The following is a 19,720-nucleotide window of genomic DNA, read 5'->3' as shown; positions in this document are numbered from 1 at the left end:
TCCCTTAAGCATAGGTAGGTTTTATCCCATCTTTTCACCTTTAGTCTGTGGATGTCTTTTTCTATGAGATGAGTCTCTTGCAGGCAGCATATTGTTGGGTCTTTCTTTTTAATCTTTTATCTGTCTTTTGATTGATGAGTTTAGGCCAGTTGACATTCAGGGTTATTATTGAGATATGATTTGTATTCCCAGTCATTTGGCTTATTTTTGTTTTTTTAACTTGGCTTGGTTTCACCTTTGAGTGGGTTTTTCTCTAAGGTAGTTCCTTCCTTTGTTGACCTACATTGTTGTTTTACATTTCCTCCTCATGAAATATTTTGTTGAGAACATTCTATAGCGCAGGCTTTCTATTTGTAAATTCTTTTCACTTTCGTTTATCATGGAAGGACTTTATTTCATCTTCAAATCTGAAGGTTAGTTTTGCTCAGTATAGGAATCTTTGTTGGCGACCATGTTCTTTCAGAGCTTGAAATATGTTGTTCCAGGCCCTTCTAGCTTTTAGAGTCTGGGTTGAGAAGTCTGCTGCTATCCACATTGGTTTCCTCCTATATGTAATCTGATGCTTTTCTCTCACAGCCTTCAAAAGCCTAACTTTATTTTGAATGTTAGGCATTTTCATTATAATGTGCCTTGGTGTGGATCTGTTGTGATTTTGTGCATTTGGTGTTCTGTAAGCCTCTTGTATTTGATTTTCCATTTCATTCTTCAGGCTTGGGAAATTTTCTGATATCATTTCATTGAATAGGTTGTTCATTCCTTTGGTTTGTATCTCTGTGCCTTCCTCAATCCCAATAATTCTTAAATTTGGTCTTTTCATGATGTCCCATAGTTCTTGGAGATTCTGTTCATGATTTCTTACCATCTTCTCTGTTTGGGCTACTTTATTTTCAAGATTAAATATTTTGTCTTCATTGTCTGAAGTTCTGTCTTCCAAGTGGTTAGTCTTTTGGTGATGCTTTCCATTGAGTTTTTTATTTGGTTTATTGTTTCCTTCATTTCAAGGATTTCCATTTGGTTTTTTTTTTTTTTTTTTTTTTTTTTTGAGAATCTCTATCTCAAATGATCTTTTGCTTCCTGTAGTTGCTCTTTCTACTGCTATTGGTATTATCAATCATTGCCTGCATTTATTGTCTTATCTCATCCTTTGCTTCGTGAATCATCTTAATCATGTATAATCTGAAGTCCTTTTCTGACATTTCTTCTACCACACTGTCATTGGATTTGATTAGTATAGAATCTAGATTTGTTTGGATTATTTTCTTCCCTTGTTTTTTCATGTTGTTCATGTATCTTCCTGTCTAGCAGTGCAGATATGGGGCATTGCAGATTCCCCCCCTATAGGCTTATAGTGGCCCTATAGGTTTCCAAAACCTTTTCTTTAAGGGGAGATCAATATTAGGAGTGCTCAATTCAGACACTATGCAATTCTAGACCAAGTAGCCCCTATGAGGACATTAACAATATTGTTATAATAAACAGAATGAGTTCAAATATTATCTTCAGTATAACAAACAGATTTGCAATAAGGTCTGCAGTTTCTAATGGAGGACAAAGAGGATGCAGAGGGATGTAGAATGTAGCTATTAATGGAATAAGAAAAGAATATACAGAAGTTCTAGATAATAGAAAGGGTGAGAGTATATTCAAAAGAAATTGGATGATAGCATGCAAAAGGGAGAAAGAGACTCTGAGGGAACAGGTATACAAAAGGGAAAAGAGAGCAAGAAAAGTAAAGAAATAAAAACTTCAAATTGTCCAATAAGGAGAAAAAAGAAAAATCTCCACTATAACAGTCATATAGTATTCAAACCTCCCAGTCTTCAGTAGCCTGATGTATGAGAGGTACCTGACATTGAGCTTCAAGTCTCCAGTAGGCATCTCAGGATGGGATTTGCCCCACCTAAAGATTGGAGCTCTGGCTTCCAGGATTATCCAAGATGGCTGCTCTGGCTTCCAAATGTGTTGGCAAATGGGGAACTGCAGCTCATGGTGTGGATGTGGTCGGCTGGAGGTCCTGGAGGTGGGGTGTGGTTGGTCAAGCAGGGGTCCTGGAGGCCGGGTGTGTTTGGGCAGTTGCGGGATCCTGGAGGCGGGGTGCGATTGGTCTGGGGTCCCCATGATAGGGTGCAGTCAATTGTTCTGGGAGTTCTGGCGGCAGGGAGCAGTCAGTCGATGTGAGGGCCCCAGAGGCAGGGAGTGATCGGTCAGGCTGAGGGATCCTGGAGATGGGGCTCAGCCAGTCTGGCCAGGGATCCTACGGGACCTGGCTGTTGTCTCAAAATGGTGGCAGCCACGTGTAATCAAACCTGCAGGTACTGTGACAGAGAACTTCCAGGCAACAGCAGGCAGCTGGTGCTCCACTGGTGGTCAGTGATCAGTTTGCTATTGTCCGACGATCAGGAGGCGAACCTCGTGTGGTGGGTGATGGATAGGTGCAAGGCAGGCAATGGATAGGCAAGAGGCAGGCAAATGGAAGATGATAGGTGCCTGACAGTGATCAATCTGCACTCAAAAAAGGCGTCGATATGCTGGCAGACTGCAGGTGATCACAATAGACAAATGGGGTAAACAGCAGGGGATCGATAGGCAGCAAAATCTGCCTTACCAAGAAACAGATATCCTCTGCCTGAAACCGGAGTTACGGAGCCACACGGAATGCAGCCTCCTTCTAGTCCACCATCTTGGATCTCGAGAGTTTCTTGAAATCATAATAAAGATTAGAATCTTTGCCAGCTTCATCACAATTCGGTTTTATGTATTATTTTATATTTAGATTACATATGAAAAAGTCAATAGCAACAGTGGTGAGACGGTTGTTCACTTTACATGAATTTTAGCAGGTAATTTCAGTTTCAAATTTGTAGAAATATCTGAATCTTAGTGTCATATTAGTCAAAGAATAACTGTTAGGTAGTAGCTAGTAATGAGCAGTGAAATGCAGGTGAGGTCACTGTAAGTGCAAAAGGACGGGAAGCAGACGGATTCAGAGAGACCTTTATTCATTTGGACTTGGGCACCATTGGGGTGCATTTTCCAGGTGTGAAAATGGCCATCAGTTACAGAGAGGATTTTTGTTTTATAGGGTACAATGATGTAATCATTGGAAGCCAGTACATGCAGTTTTGACCATCAGGGGCTAGCTGTACAGTTTAAAACTTTAATTTAGGAGGGTAGTTGTAAAAAGGTTGAAACGCATTGTTGTCTGGGGAGATAAGAGCCCAGATCCTAAGGGATGAGTACTCAAATCTTGCCCATTTCTTTTCTTTCTCTGGGATCCATTGTTTCCCAGAGATTCAGTATTTGCTGTGCCTCCATTTAGGACTAATTTGTAATGGGGAAAGGTCAAAGTTTAGGGTCCAGCACTCAGTATTTGCCCCTTTCCTTTAGGGCCCATTATTATTAGGAAAGGGTGCACTGGGAGAGGTTTAATGGTTGGCTAATTTCCCCTCCCTCTTCCTGAGCCATACTGTCCCTCTGTTTTTCTTGGGGAGCTGTCTTTTAGAAATATTATTTTCCATAACCTGTCAGTCACAGGTGTTCTTTAAATTACTTTGCTTTCTGTTTTAACTACTTCCAAAGTAGATTCGAAAACAAAGAGTGGTAGTTAATTTGTAGAAAATAAACAGAAGCAAGGGAGTTAGTTGAAAATCACGTCAAGAGAAAAGGATTAATGGGACTAACCCTTGATGGAGTCCCCTGAAGTTGATGTAAACTTAGGAATTGTGGCTATAAGTGTCTCCAATTGTCTGGGTTGGAAGATTCCTTTAGTAGTGCAGGCACACTAAGGTAACTTCTAACCAGCCTATTGACCCCAGTGCCCACATTAACATAGGATTGGCGTGTAGATAAAGCTCCCCTAAAAAGAATAGCCACCATGACAGTTCTGGAAAGGACCAAGTGAGGTAAAAAACTCCACCACCCTGATGTGAAGGAGGAGTTGAACACCTGATTGGCCAAGAGTTCAGAAGGTGGTCCCCAGTTCTCCTGGTAAACATCAAACAGTAACAAAATTTTGGGGACAGCATTGTCTCCTTTGTTGTTTTCTGCTTGGAGATCCCCACTCTCTCTCTCGTGAGTGCTTTTTGCTTAAGCCTCACTTTTATTTTGTTTTCACCTCACTTTCACTTATAATAAAGTTCTCTTGCCTGACTTTTGATGTCTGACTTTAAATTTTCTTTCATCAGAACACAGCCAAGGTTTGGAGTTTCAGTTCCCTGCTTTCCTGTGACATAGTGATCAATTAACAGACTTTGATGGTTCCATTTTTTCCCTTGAGGATTGCCCTGAACCTATAACTGCTATTGTACATAGTTTGTACTTTGTACTTGTGGTTAGTAGCATTCAATCAGAGTCATATCTGCACACATACCAATATTAGAAACCTTTAAAATAAGTTGCACCAATAACATTTTGGCCATGAAAATCCCTCAGTGCAATGGAAACACTAAAATGAGACACACAGTGTAGATTTTTAAGATGGCTACTGAATGACATAAATTCAATGTTCTAAATAGTCCAAATTCTAAAAAGTTACCTTTATATCCTTTCTCCCCTAAATACCTGCTCCTATTACTCATGTATTCATGTCTTTATATACATTTTTAGTTGTCAGTGGACTTTTATTTTATTTTTTTAAATGCAGTGCTGAGAATCAAACCCAGTGCCTCACAAATGCTAGACAAGCACTCTACCACTGAGTCACAACCCCAGTCCCTGTTCATGTCTTTAAATTGAATTTTAAGCACTTGAGCTCAAAATCTAAAAACTACATTGAGAAATGTTTTTATCAAGTATCTCTTGAAAGTCTACTGAGAGTTATTCTCTACTGATTAAAATTATGGTCTGTAAAAATGTAATGTAATATTTACTTTGTAAATAAATTTTAAGCTTTGAAGTATATCTAGATTTCTTTTCTTTTCTTTCTTTTTTTTTTTTTTTTTTTTTTTTTTTTTTTTTTTTTTTTGGTGCTGGGGATTGAACCCAGGGCCCTGTGCATGTGAGGCAGGCACTCTACCAACTAAGCTATATCCCCAGCAGTTTATCTAGATTTATTGGTAATTTATAAAGGCAAATTCTCACCCCCTACCCCCAAAACTTCTACTTCCTAAACTGTAAATGACACATTTGAACAAGTTCACTGAACTATTGGAACTTCTAAATGTTACCATTAATGTAAAATCTGAAAAATATTATGACATTATAAAAAATTGAATACAAAATAGAGATAAATTCCAAAGCAAAAGAACTTACAAAATTTAAAACTATAATGCTTTTATTAATAGAATGTATAGTACACAGATCCTTTAATAATTCTGCAATTTGCCTCAAGTTTACACAGTTTAAAAACAATCCATTTTTTAGAGTTTCATAAACACCATTTAGAATAAATGTGATTTTTTTTTTTTTGGTATTGTTCATGATTGAATAAAATCTTTAGTGCTGGTGGTTCAGGTCTAAAAAAAAGAAACAAGTAAGTTTGGGCCTGAGATAAATATGGTAAATAAAGAGCACAGAACTCTTATTAATTTTCTCAAACCATATTTCAATAGAATAGACCTGGTCCCTACTATAACATCTATACTGTTAACTACCACAAAAAACCCCCAGAAATGTTGGGACCAGTAATTGCCAATAGCAAAATCAGTAAGTAACCATAAACTAGATTAAAGCAAACAATAGGTGTCAACTGCCATCCACAGCAGTAATAATTGCAACAGCATTAATGGTGGGAGCAGTTGTATAAACCAATTCATTCTAAACAATGGAAGAATAAATTAATTAAGAGAAAAGAAAATGTGACAGAAAGAGAAGAGTTAACACTTTCAAAAAGTGAACAGAAAGAATGTACAAGAGATGTAGCAGCTGTTGGTTATAAGGAAGGGGGAAAATAGAAGTAACAAAACAAAGGGAGAGCAAAAGAAAGAATAGTAGAATTTGGCTGTTAGCATGATGAGAGAGAGGGAGAGGGAGAGGGAGAGGGAAGAGAAACAGAAAACAATATAAAACAAAACCAAAATGTACAAACTCAAAACCCTAAATTTGAAAAGACAAGGCAAGGAGAAATAACTACATTTTTTTTTTTTTTTTTTGGTGCTGGGGATCGAACCCAGGGTTTTGTGTTTGCAAGGCAAGCACTCTACCGACTGAGCTATCTCCCCAGCCCCCTACATTTTTAAAAATGCTAAAATTGAGGGGAAATATATATATATATATATATATATATATATATATATATATATATATGGCACACACACACACACACACACACACACACACACACACAAGAAAGAAAGAAAAAAGATTCTTAATGGGAAATGAAGGAATTGATTCCACTGAGGTGGTCAAAACCACCAACAAGAATGGATGGTCACTGCGTATGCTCTATTGTCCTTCTTTCCATTTCTTCTTGAGTCATGTACTGAGCACAAGAGCAAGAGCTGGGGGGTTTTAACTTTTTCCTCTTGTGTTGTCACCAAGTTGCCAGTTGGAATGGCCTTAAGACTGAAGCTGGTTCAAATAATTCTCAGTTTCTCTTCTCCCCAGGATAAGGTAGAATGGGATGGACTACTATCAGTTGGAATTTTGTCTGCACAGACCAGACTGATGCATTCCCAGGGTGGGTTGCCACAGAATCCTGTCAGGGGACAGCTTGCAGGTGGACATAGTTCTAAACAGGCCTTAGGAACTTTGTTGTGTTGTGCTGTGGAGGGATTAGATTAACATACCCCTAGGGCCTGGCAGATGCCCCTCTTTTGTGTGGATCTCAGGAGACTCCCATGAATTCTACTCATGGAGCAGGGGTGCCAACCCTCCACACTCTGCTGCCCATGAGTACAGCCTTCCTGGATTAGTCCCTGAGTGTATTCACACCTGCCTATTAGGATTCCTAACCCACTTTAGCTGGTCACATGAGCCACCAGACTCAAAGGAGAAGTGAGTTGGGCTCCCTTTCTCTTTTCCAACTTGAATTCCCCTGGGTACAATCTTCTCCATTCATGTTTCACTCCCATTCTGCTAGGTACACCCTGGGCTGTATGGTAGGTGCCTGCTGGAACAGTGTGACAGTATTGGCTGGAGATTTCCTGGCTCCCAAAGAAGCAGCTGCAGCATGGACACTTCAAGATAGCTCTGCCTCAGTACTCCATGGCTAGTTGGGAAGTACAGGGCACTTTTCAAACACCCGTGCACAGTGCAGACTCTGGATCAGCTATGTTCGGGGTGCTTTTCTGATCTCAGGTGTAGAAACCTGAACAGTCGTTAATTCAGAAACCGGTGAGAGGTGATAGGGGATTGAAAAAAGACAAACAGACATGCCTAGAAAGAAAAAGCTGGGGCCAGATGGGAATTCAACCTCTGATGGAGGATGAATAACCCAGAGCTAGCTCAGCACATTTATTATATAGGTTTTGTCATCAAAATTTATTTGTGAGAAAGTTTCAGCAAAGCAGACAGACTTGAAGGTCATAATGAAACTTTCGAGACACCAAGGTTTGCCATGACCAGCGCAGCCAAATTTGTGGTTCCAGTGAGGAGAAATGGGGGATGAGAAAATAAAGGCTCCCACACATAGATTGTGAAGATAAATAACTGTGATCAGGTGGAGTACTGCTCTCTGATGGATAAGCAGATGTAAAGAGCAATCTTAGAAACATCTATGTGACTTTCCACAGTTGCAATCCACAGGTGCAATGTGCAATGTTAGGGCTTTGTGTAATGCTCAAGAAGGTCCATTGTTTGGGCTGGGACTGTAGCTTCAGTGACAGAGCACTTGCCTAGCATGTGTGAGGCACTGGGTTCTATTCTCAGCACCAAAATAAAATAAATAAATAAATAAATAAACAAATAAAAGTTAAAAATAAAAAAGGAAGGTCCATTGTTTAAAGTTACTGTTAAGTGGGCAGACTCAGAAGAAGCAGAGCTGGTGAAACATTGTGGTTGTCCAGCATGAGAATTTCTCTATCCCAGGAGCTGTGTACCTGAGAACAGATGGAAGCTGAGCCTACTCTTGTGCAGAGCCTCCTCGTGTAAGGCATTACCATAGCAGCTAGGCATCCTGTGCATCCTGTTCTATCCTCAGCACCACAGATAAATAAATAAAGTACTATGTTCATTTATAACTAAAAAAAGTAAAAAAAAAAAAAAAAAGAAACCATCGTTCAAGTCACCACTCTCTACACTCAGGTTTTTCTGTACTCAATCTGTCCATTGTGTTTCTCTGCGTTATCCTTCTCTCTGTGCTGAACCAGCGCTGCTTCTGCTGCTGCCACGATTGGCTTGGCTTCAATGTACTCTTTCCTCTTTGTTTTACATACCTAAATTTCTGAGTCTCTAAGACATTGTTCAGTGAGTTTCAGTGAAATCCCTTTATCCACATTGCAGAGAAGCATTGCTCACCCTGCTTGAATCCCAAGCCCCTGAGTGACTAGGAATGCAGCCTTCCTTTAAATTGCCATCTTGACCCCCCACCAATATTTTGACTTCTTAAAAAATTTTTTTTGCAGGCTGGGGGGATAGCTCAGCTGGTAGAGTGCTTGCCTCGCAAGCACAAGGCCCTGAGTTCCATCCCCAGTACCGCAAAAAAAAAAAAAAAAAAAAATTTTTTTAGTTGTAGATGGACACAATACCTTTATTTTATTTACTTATTATTATGTGGTGCTGAGGATTGAACCCATCGCCTCACATGAGGTAGGCAAGTGCTGTACCACTGAGCTACAACCCCAGCCCCTTGACTTCTATTACTGAAGATTAGTTTTATTGGTTTTAAAAATGTACATAAATTGCATCATAAAGTATCTATTTTTTGTGTCTGCTGTTTTCCTCCTATTTATGAAAATTGAATCTAAGATAGTCATAGATCCTATCTATGGGAGTCATGCATGTTTTCTACAGGATGACTGTTCCGGCTACAAACATATCACACTTTATCCTTTCTACTGTACCAGGTATCACAAGGACATGTTAATATATTCACATGTCACTTCACTCTGTGGCCTTAATCCTTTGTGTCATGACATCAAGTGAGTTAGCACAGTTGATTTGTGGTTTATGCATATCAGTAAAATTTGTATACAAAAATAAGTGTGAACACTTAAGTAAACCTTATTAAACCAAAATAAATATCCCTCTAATTAATCTTCCTCTATAAATAAGGAAAATGTCCACAGCCTCTCCAATTCCACCCAACATGGAGGAAAGGTTGTTGGCAGAGTAAAGACTGGTAGCAAGACTGTCATCAAAGTTCGCTTCTTGCCATCAAGGTTTGGTCTGATGATGTTGCCTTCTCATGGTCCACAGAAGAAATAGTAGGTAACGGAACGGCTTCTACAAGGTTAAGGAAAATTGTTAACCTATGTCATGTTATCCTTAGAGAGCAAATAACTTCTCAATCAAAGACCTGGAGACAACACCTGAACCAGGTTTTCCAGATCTTAGACACTGCCTCAACTCAGGAGGAGACTCCTGTTTTGTCTCCCCTCTCAACTGCACGATTATGCTCCCTACAATGTCCTCCTCTACTCCAGCAACAGAGTCATTCCAGGCTTACTGGGGAGTCAGGGCTGTACTCAAGACTAAGAAAGGGCTTCATATCTGTGGAGAGACAGATAGGTGGCCAGGGGCTTGGGTGACACTCGTGGGACACCTCTCCCAAGCCTCTACCACACTAAGACAACACCCCCCCCAAAGACCAGAGAACAGCCTATTCCTCACCTTCCATGGTGTTGGTTCTTTTCCTATAGGATAATCATGATTAGGCCAATGATGAACAATGAGCTTATCACTGAAATAGAAGGGGTACGTGGAGACTGGTTGGTAACTGGTACTGTTGATGTTGATGCTAAAACAAACAGAAGAGCAAAATCCCTGTTAAACTTAAAAATATCTGTTCTTCAGCACCTGTTTCCCCCATGCAGCCCATGGGACTCATACATTTATTGACTCATTATGGGACAACTATTCTACCAAGTCCTGGGGATACAGAGATGAATAGAGGTTGTGCCATGTCCTTATGGATCTCACATTACTACTGAAGGAAACAGTGACTGTCCATTCAATTTGGCATATTTACTATAGTTAGGACATTTTGGAGGTTGACACAACTGGTGGTGCTTAATTTTGTCTGGGGAAAGTAGTGAAGGCTTCATAAGAAGCAACACTGGAGCTAGTTGAAGGGCAATTGTAACAGGAAGAGAAAGTCTAAAAGTTTAAAGAAATGTATATAGACTTGGGAACTAGTTAGCAGACCATTAGTGACTGGATCATTGTTTAATGGAGAATTAGTACTTCTATATAATGAAGAAAACTTGGGAGGTGAGATGAGAAAGAAAGGCTGGTGATAAATCCATATGGCTATCACTGACTGACCAGACAGGAAACCCATCAAGAAATCCATCAGTCATTCAGCCCATCAAATTTTCCAATACACATACATGCTAATACCCCACACAGAAGTCATCAGACCTTTAAGGAGAACTCCCACATCCTTCCCACCCTGCTGAGTTACATCATGGTAACTCAGCTACTGACCTGGCATTTCCTTCCAGTGCTCTAAGAATTCTGTGAGCCAGTGATGGCAATCTCCCATGGAGATCTTTCTGAAATAGTTTACCAGTTCTTTGTCATTCTCCCACTTCTCCTTGAGCCCTCTGGCTCTAGGATTAATCACTATCCACTTCATGTTCATCACATTAAAGTAGAGAGATGGCTGTCCATCAATGCTGAAATTCCAGAAAGAACCAAGATGATTTTTTCCTTTGAGCTGGCAAAACATCTTGGCCTGCAAGGTGGGATGACCTGCAATTCACACACAAAATCATCATCTTCCACTCTCTTTTAAAAAAAAATTTTTTCTTGGGGTTGGAGTTGGGTTTAGGGAGGGGGGCAGGAATGGAGGAAGGAAGGACTGTATAGATGGAGGGGAAGGGTGGGAGGGGAGGGGGGGAAGGGAATAAATGGCAGAATGAATCAAACAACATTACCCTATGTAAATTTATGATTACGCAAATGGTATGCCTTTACGCCATGTACAAACAGAGAAACAACATGTATCCCATTTGTTTACAATAAAAAAATTTTTTTTTCAATTGTTTTTATAACTTTGTTTTATTTATTCATTTACTTTATGTGGTGCTGAGGATTGAACCCAGTGCTTCACACATGCTAGGCAAGTACTCTACCACTGAGCTGCAACCCCAGCCCAATCAGCTTCCACTCTTGATGGATCCATCATCTCCCAAGATGTGGAGTGTTTGCACATTTAGAGGCCTGTATTCTTTTCTCCTAGACTTGCCCTTTCTTGCCAGTTAGGCCCACATCCTTCTAAGGCTGGGCCAATGTTCAGCTCTTTTACACAAATATATCCAAAGCCTCCTCCTCTCTCTTGCTGTCTCTGTCTCTTCACCCCATTTCATACTTACTCCTGGTCTTGTTTTTTTCCAGGTCCATGTCAAGCAGGATCATCCTGAGATCTTGTCCCACTTCTTTCAGCATTTGGGTCAACTCTGTCCATGTTTTGGTGGTATTCACCTCCTTTCCCAAGTGACCCAAAGGTTTGATCTTGTTGCTCTCACTGTCATACTGAAGGAAAGATGTTTCATCTACTGAGCCCTGCACTTCACACCAGGGCTTTCCAGGTCTGGACTGAGATTTGACAGTGAAGTTGAGGCAAAGAGAATGGATATCTGTGAGAGAAATGTGCAAGTGAGGTCCAGGACAGGGAGGAGAGGGGCATGAGTTCCCATACTTCTGTGACTCCTAGAGTCCCTCTGAAGGGCTAGGCGGCAGAGGAAGGAGTCTTCATCCTAGACTCCCTCAATCTTCAAGATCCTTATTTTGGTGCCACCTTTAACTGGGGTTGGTAGGATGCTCTCATGGACCCCTTACTGGCACAGTGTTACCAGTAGGATTAATCTGATAAACAGTTTTTGTGACCTCTACCAAGTTCTGGGTACAAAAAAATATAAGAAGGTGTCTGTCTTCCTGAAACTTAAAACCTAGCTGAACAGACAGTATTTCCAATAGAGAGGAAAAGGAGGCATCAGAGATCACAGATCAAATTCATCATGGGTCTGGGTGTTCGGGAAAGTCTTCACGAAGTAGATGTGGAAACTTGGCAGCAGAGGGGGAGCTACCACACAGGAGCACAGAACCTAGTCTGGTGTTTTAGTATGAGGCCCCTATGAGCAGGTTATCAGATCCCAGGGAACCTCTCCAACAAAACCACACCCTTTCCCCATTCTTTAGAAGAGATATCCACTTGTCTATACCCGGCATGGAGTCCCAATCTCTCTTCCCTGTTCCCAAGCAGTTCTTGTTAACACTAATGGTCCAGAGTCTTCCAGGCTCCTACTAGCAGCAATAGTAGCAAAAGAAGATATGTAGTGAAATATAGTGGAGACATTCTGTTGAGAATAAATCATGGGGAAACAGGTAAGAAGTATCCAGGCACGTGCACATAGGCCTCTTCCCTGGTAGGTGTGGGTATGCTGAAAATCTACAATTGGAGGACTGAGGACCAGTCTGTTGAAATTCAATGAAGAAAAATATTGTCAAAGGCATGTTTAGAAGGTTATGAAAAACAGAATTACTTATTAATAGCATGCTCAAAAATAGAAAAGGAGATGTTAAAAAACAAAATTCATGGGCTGGGGTGATAGCTCAGCTGGTAGAGTGCTTGCCTCACAAGCACAAGGCCCTGAGTTCGATCCCCAGTACCACAAACAAACAAAACTCACTGTGCATACACTATAGGGGGAAGGAGAGCTTGCTGGAGGTTATATGAACTCCTTCCTTCTACCCACTTCTCCCCCTTTCCCTGCCTCTTTTACCATCCACTTTCTTCCTAGGTCTATATTTTCTTCCCCATCTCATCACATGTAACCTTATCAAACTCTTTCCTCTCAATGACTGAGATCCACTTGCATTAAATGCACAATGAAAGATTCAATCAATACAGACATGAGTCCCAGAATTATCTTTTTTGGTTGAGAAATAGAGGCTGACAAAGATGATCACTTTAAGATGGATAATGATAATAATGAACACAAGTAAATGGTCATTTTAGGGACTGGTAGAAAGGATGAACTGCACCTTGCTGAAGTAGAGGCAATGAATTATGATGGGAGTCTCACTAAAGCAATACTGGCAGTTTTGAAAAATGTCTGTTCAGTAAATAATTTCCCTTGGGATCTTGAAAATTACACCACCTATGGTCTTGGATATGAAGTGTGGTTCCTGGCCTGTGCATACAGTGGATAGCCATTGGTGGCTATGGAGGAAGATCCCAGGTCAGAAGCAGAGGATCTCAAGCTCTTCAGTGAATCTGGAAAGCAGTTGGACCCTGGAAGAGGTAGTAGGGTTCAATAGAAAGCAACAAAACTTACTGCTGCTGAAGATGATGATTTTTGTTGATGAGGAAAGTAAACAAAAAGCTCAAGTAAGGAACTGTCTAAGACCCTCCAGCTAAAAATGAACCAAAATGACGCCAGATTAGGGAAAATGCAAAACCACTAATACCAAGATCAAGAGGTCAAGAATCCTCCAAAACACAGGAAAAAGCTCCTGAAACACAGAAGGACCTACTTCTGTTGAAGACATAAAAGCAAAAATGAAAGAAAGTACAGAAAAAGTGCATCTCTTCCCAAAGTGGAAGCCAAGTTCTTCAATTATGTGGAGAGATGTTTCTGGATGATTGATCTGGAGGTTATTCAAGATCTCCAGCATCAGAGGAAGTTTCTTTAAGAAAACAGTTTACCAGTTTGTCAAAAATTCTGTCTTTAATTTCTAGAGACATGACCTACTCAAATTGAATCAGAGGGCATGGAAAATTTGAACAGATCAAATTCAAGAATGAAATTGAAGACACCATCAAAATCCTACCAACAAAGAGAAGACCAGGACCAGATGCTTCTCAGCTGACATTTACCAGAACTTCAAAGAACTTACATCAATACTCCTCAAATTAGTTCATGAAAAAGAAAAGAAGGGGACCCTTCCAAACTCATTCTATGAAGCTAGAATCACCTTGATACCAAAACCAAACAAAGACACATCAAGGAAAGAAAACTTCAGATCAGTATACCTGATGAACATAGATGCAAAAATTTTTAATAAAATACTTACAAGTAGCATAGAGAAACATATTAAAAAGTTTGTGCACCATGTTCAGGTAGGGTTCAACCCAAGGAATGCAAGTATATGGAATCAATACAACATATGGAATCAATAAACGTAGTTCCTCGCATCAATAGACTTAAAGACAGAAATCACATGATTATCTCAATACATGTAGAAAAAGCATTTGACAAAATAAAGCATCCATTCATGTTCAAAACACTAGAAAAATAGGAATAGTAGGAACATACCTCAACATTGTAAAAGCTATATATGCTAAACCTAAAGCCAACATCATTCTAAATGGAGAAAAAAAATGAAAGCATTCTTGCTAAAAAGTGGAACAAGATAGGAATGCCCTCTTTTACTACTCCTATTCAATATAGTTCTGCAGAGCAATTAAACAGAAGGGAAAAATTAAAGTAATATGGACAGGAAAAGAAGAGCTAAAACTATTCCTGTTTGCTGAGGACATGATTCTATATTTAGAAGACCCAGAAAACTACCAAAAAGCTTTTAGAACTCACAAATGAATTCAGTAAAGTAACAGGATTTAACATGAACACCTATAACTTGATTGCATTCCTACATGCCAATGATGAATCAGCTGAAAGAGAAATTAGGAAAACTATCCCATTCACAATAACCTAAAATAAAAATACTTGGAAATCAATCTAACAAAAGAGGTGAAAGATATTTACAATGAAAACTATAGAATATTAAAGAAAGAAACTGAAGGAGACCTTAGAAGATGGAAAGATCTCCCACATTCTTTGATAGGCAGAATTAATGTTGTCAAAACAGCCATGTTACCATAAGTGCTATATAAATTTAATGCAGCAGATGGACACCAGACACCGAGCCCGCCCACCCCCACTCCGCAGACAGATGCTGAAGCTGTGCCTGCCCAACCCCTGCTGCAGACACACGCTGGACACTGAGGGCTGGTGCAGACATTTTGAATTATTCCTGAGGGCGTGGCCACCATCATTGGAAGGGCGGCTCCCTTCCTGAGACACCTATAGGAGACTGGAGGCCCTTTGACAGGTACTTCTATTTACTCACTTACATCCTATACTCCTCCCCGTCTGCTTTGGTCACCACTAGAAATATTGTAAATAATAATCAAACTCATCCTGCTTATTATAATAATGTTAAATTATTAAATATAATAATGTTAAATGTTTCATGTTAAATGTTAACTATAATAATGTTAAATGTTTCATGTTAAAGTCTTTATTAGGGCTCTCCGGTTCAGGACTGCATTTTCTTTGTATTGGGTGCTGCTAATGTTGCTCTCCCCTTCAAAGGAGAGGTACTGGAAAACTGTGTGGTCACAATAAGCCTGTGGGGGGAAACTTCAGTACCTCTGATATTCACTGCTAAAGGGGAATATACAGAAACAATATGAAAAACCAGGAGAAGAAAATGTCCCTAACAAACCAAGATGCTATTTTGATAGAATCCAATGACAGCATGGCAGTAGAAAAGACAGAGAAAGAGTTTAGAATCTGCATAATTAAAATGATCCATGAAGCAAAAGACAAGATAAGAGAGCAAATGCAGGCAATGCACGATCGTTCCTGTAAACAGTTAAAAAAGCAAATGCAGGAAGCAAAAGACACTTCAATAAAAAGATAGAGACTCTGAAAAAAAAAACACAGAAATACTTGAAATGAAAGAAACAATAAACCAAATTAAAAACTCAATAGAAAGCATCACCAACAGAATAGACCTTGTGGAAGACAGAATCTCAGACAATGAAGACAAAATACTTAATCTTGAAAATCAAGTTGAATGAACTGAGAAGATATTAAGAAGTCATGAATGGAACTTCCAAGAATTATGGGATATCATGAAAACACCAAATTTAAGAATTATTGGGATTGAGGAAGGCACAGAGATACAAAGCAAAGGTGTGAGCAACCTGTTCAATGAAATAATATCAGAAAATTTCCCAAACCTGAAGAATGAAAGGGAAAATCAAATATAAGAGGCTTACAGAACATCAGGTGCACAAAATTACAACAGATCCACACCAAGGCACATTATCATGAAAATACCTCACATACAAGATAAAGATAGGATTATAAAGGCTGTGAGAGAAAAACATCAGATTACTTATAAGGGAAAACCAATATGGATATCAGCAGATTTCTTAGTCCAGACCCTATAAACAAGAAAGGCCTGGAACAATGTATTTCAAGCTCTGAAAGAACATAGATGCCAACCAGAAATCCTATGCCCAGCAAAACTCACCTTCATATTTGATGATGAAATAAAATCCTTCCACAATAAACAAAAGTTAAAAGAATTTACAAATAGAAAGCCTGCACTACAGAACATTTTTAGCAAAATATTTCATGAGGAGGAAGTGAAAAACAATACAAGTCAGCAAAGGGAGGAACTACCCTAAAGGAAAAGCCAATCAAAGGAGAAACCAAGTCAAATTCAAAACCAAAAATAAGCCAAAATGACCTGGAATACAAATCATATCACAATAATAACCCTGAATGTCAATGGCCTAAACTCAATAATTAAAAGACATAGACTGGCAGATTGGATTAAAAAGAGGGACCCTACAATATGCTGCCTTCAAGAGACTCAACTCATAGAAAAAGATACCCACAGACTAAAGGTAAAAGGATGGGCAAAAACATACCATGCACACGGACTCAGCAAAAAAGCAGGGGTCTCCATCCTCATAGCAGATAAAGTGGATTTCAACCCTAAGTTAGTCAGAAGGGATAAAGAAGGACATTTCATACTGCTTAAGGGAACCATAAATCAGGAAGACATAATGATCATAAATATTTATGCCCCAAACAATGGAGCATCTATGTACGTCAAACAAACCTGTCTCAATTTTAAGAACCAAATAGACCAAAACACAATAATAGTGGGGGACTTTAACACACCACTCTCACCACTGGATAGACCCTCCAAACAAAACTAACAAAGAAACTATTGAACTAAATAATACAATCAATGATATAGACTTAATGGACGTTAACAGAGTATTTCATTCATCATTGAACAAATATCCTTTCTTCTCAGCAGCTCATGGATCCTTCTCCAAAATAGACCATATGCTATGCCACAAAGAAGTCATTGTAAATACAAAAAGTAGACATACTACCTTGTATCCTATCAGACCACAATAGAAAACAATTAGAAATTGACAATAAAATAACAAACAAAAACTACTCCCATACCTGGAGACTAAATAATATGCTATTGAATGATGTAATGATAACAGAAGACATCAGGGCAGAAATTAAAAAATTCTTAGAGGTAACTAGAACAATGACACAACATATCCAAATCTCTGGGACACTCTGAAAGCAGTACTAAGAGGAAAGTTCATTGCATTGAGCTCATACATTAAAAAAATAAAAAGTCAACAACGAAATGACCTAAAATTACATCTCAAAACTATAGAAAAAGAAGAACAGATCAGCACCAAAATAGTAGAAGACAGGAAATAATTAAAATCAGAGTTGAAATCAGTAAAATTGAAATAAGAAAAACAATTTTAAAAATTGACAAAACAAAAAGTGGTTAGTTGAAAAAGTAAACAAAATTGATAAACTCTTAGTCACACTAGCAAAGAGAAGGAGGGAGAAAACTCAAATTACTAGAATTTGTGATGAAAAAGGAAATATCATGACAGACTCCACTGAAATACATAATTAGAAGTTACTTTGAAAATCTATGCTCCAAGAAAATAGAAAATATCAAAGACATTGACAAATTTTTAGAGACATATGAACCTCCTAAACTGAATCAGGAAGACAAACACAATTTAAACAGATCAGTTTCAAGCAATGAAATAGAGAAGTCATCAAAAGCCTACCAACTAAGAAAAGCCCAGGACCAGATGGATTCTCAGTCAAACTACAAGACCTTTAAAGAAGAACTAATGCTAATACTCCTCAAGGTATTCCAGGAAATAGAAAAGGAAAAAACCTTCCAAACTCATTCTATGAGACTAGTATCACTCTGATATCAAAACCAGACAAAAAAATCATCAAGGAAAGAAAACTTTAGACCAATATCCATGATGAACATAAATGCAAAAATCCTCAACAAAATACTGGCAAATCACATACAAAAATATATTAAAAAGATAGTGTACCATGATCAAGAGGGGTTTATCCAAGGTGTGCAAAGTTGGTTCAACATCTGGAAATCAATAAATGTAATTCATCACATCAATAGACTTAAAGTTAAGAATCATAGTATTATTTCAATAGGTGCTGAGAAAGTGTTTGATAAAATACAGCACCCCTTCATGCTTAAAACATTAGAAAAAATAGGAATAGTAGGAACACACCTCAACATTGTAAAGGCTGTCTGTCTATGCTAAGCTCATGGCCAACATCATTCTTAATGGAGAAAAATTGAAAGCATTCCCTCTAAAAACTGGAACAAGACAGGGATGCCTTCTTTTACCACTTCTATTTAACATCGTCCTTGAAATACTAGCCAAAGCAATTAGTCAGACCAAAGAAATTAAAGGTATACAAATAGGAAAAGAAGAACTCAAGCTGTCACTATTTCTTGATGACATGATTCTATATTTAAAGGATCTGAAAAACTCCACTAGAAAACTTCTAGAACTCATAAATGAATTCAGCAAAGTAGCAGGATATAAAATCATTATGCATAAATCTAATGCATTTCTATTCATAAGTGATGAATCTTCTGAAAGTGAAATTAGGAAAACAACTCCATTCACAGTAGCCTCAAAAAAAAAAAAATACTTGGGAATCAGTCTAACAAAAGAGGTGAAAGACCTCTACAATGAAAACTACAAAACACTAAAAAAAGAAATTGATGAAAATCTTAGAAGTTGGAAAGATCTCCCATGTTCTTGGATAGGTAGAATTAATATTGTCAAAATGGCCACACTACCAAAAGTGCTATAAAGATTAATGCAATTCCTATTAAAATCCCAATGACAGTCCTCATAAAAAAAGAGAAAACAATCAGGAAATTCATCTGGAAGAATAAGAGACCTCGAATACTCAAAACAATCCTGAGCAGGAACAATGAAGCAGGAGGTATCAATACCAGTCTTTAAACTCTATTACAGAGCAATAGTAACAAAAATGGCATAGTATTGGCACCAAAATAGACAGGTAGACCAATGGTACATAATAAAGACACAGAGACATAAATACAGTCACCTCATACTAGACAAAGGAACTAAAACCATACACTGGAGTAAAGATAGCCTGTTCAACAAATGGTGCTGGCAAAACTGGAAATCAATTTGCAGTAAAATGAAATTAAACCCCTTTCTTTCACCCTGCACAAAACTCAACTCAAAATGGATCAAGGTCCTAGCAGTTAGACCAGAGACCCTGCACCAAATAGAAGAAAAAGTAGGCCCAAATTTCCATCATGTTGGCTTAGGACCAGACTTCCTTAACAAGACTCCCAAAGCACAAGAAATTAAAGCAAGAATCAACAAATGGGATGGACTCAAAGTAAAAAGACTTTTCTCAGCAAAGGAAACAATGTGAAAAGAGAGCCTACAGAGTGGGAGAAAATCTTTTCCACACACACTTTAGATAGAGCACTTATCTCCAAAATTTATAAAGAA

The 19,720-nt window shown here is 38.7% G+C and overlaps 1 protein-coding gene across 1 annotated transcript in view; it reads right to left on the bottom strand.

Annotated features, from left to right (window-relative positions):
* Positions 1–8,604: 8,604 nt before the first annotated feature.
* The window catches only part of Raet1e (retinoic acid early transcript 1E), a 29,144-nt gene continuing 18,028 nt past the window's right edge, over positions 8,605–19,720 (bottom strand). Inside the window, exons 2-5 of the mRNA XM_047558470.1 lie at positions 11,415–11,678; positions 10,525–10,791; positions 9,709–9,835; positions 8,605–9,321 (exon numbers count right to left, since the gene is read on the bottom strand). Coding sequence (XP_047414426.1) covers positions 9,732–9,835; positions 10,525–10,791; positions 11,415–11,678 — 635 coding nt within the window. The 3' untranslated portion in view covers positions 8,605–9,321; positions 9,709–9,731. The remainder of the gene's footprint in view (positions 9,322–9,708; positions 9,836–10,524; positions 10,792–11,414; positions 11,679–19,720) is intronic.

The sequence above is a fragment of the Sciurus carolinensis genome, chromosome 7 (assembly GCF_902686445.1).
Source record: "Sciurus carolinensis chromosome 7, mSciCar1.2, whole genome shotgun sequence".
Classification (NCBI taxonomy): Eukaryota; Metazoa; Chordata; class Mammalia; order Rodentia; family Sciuridae; genus Sciurus; species Sciurus carolinensis.
This window is presented reverse-complemented; position numbering and strand designations above follow the sequence as displayed.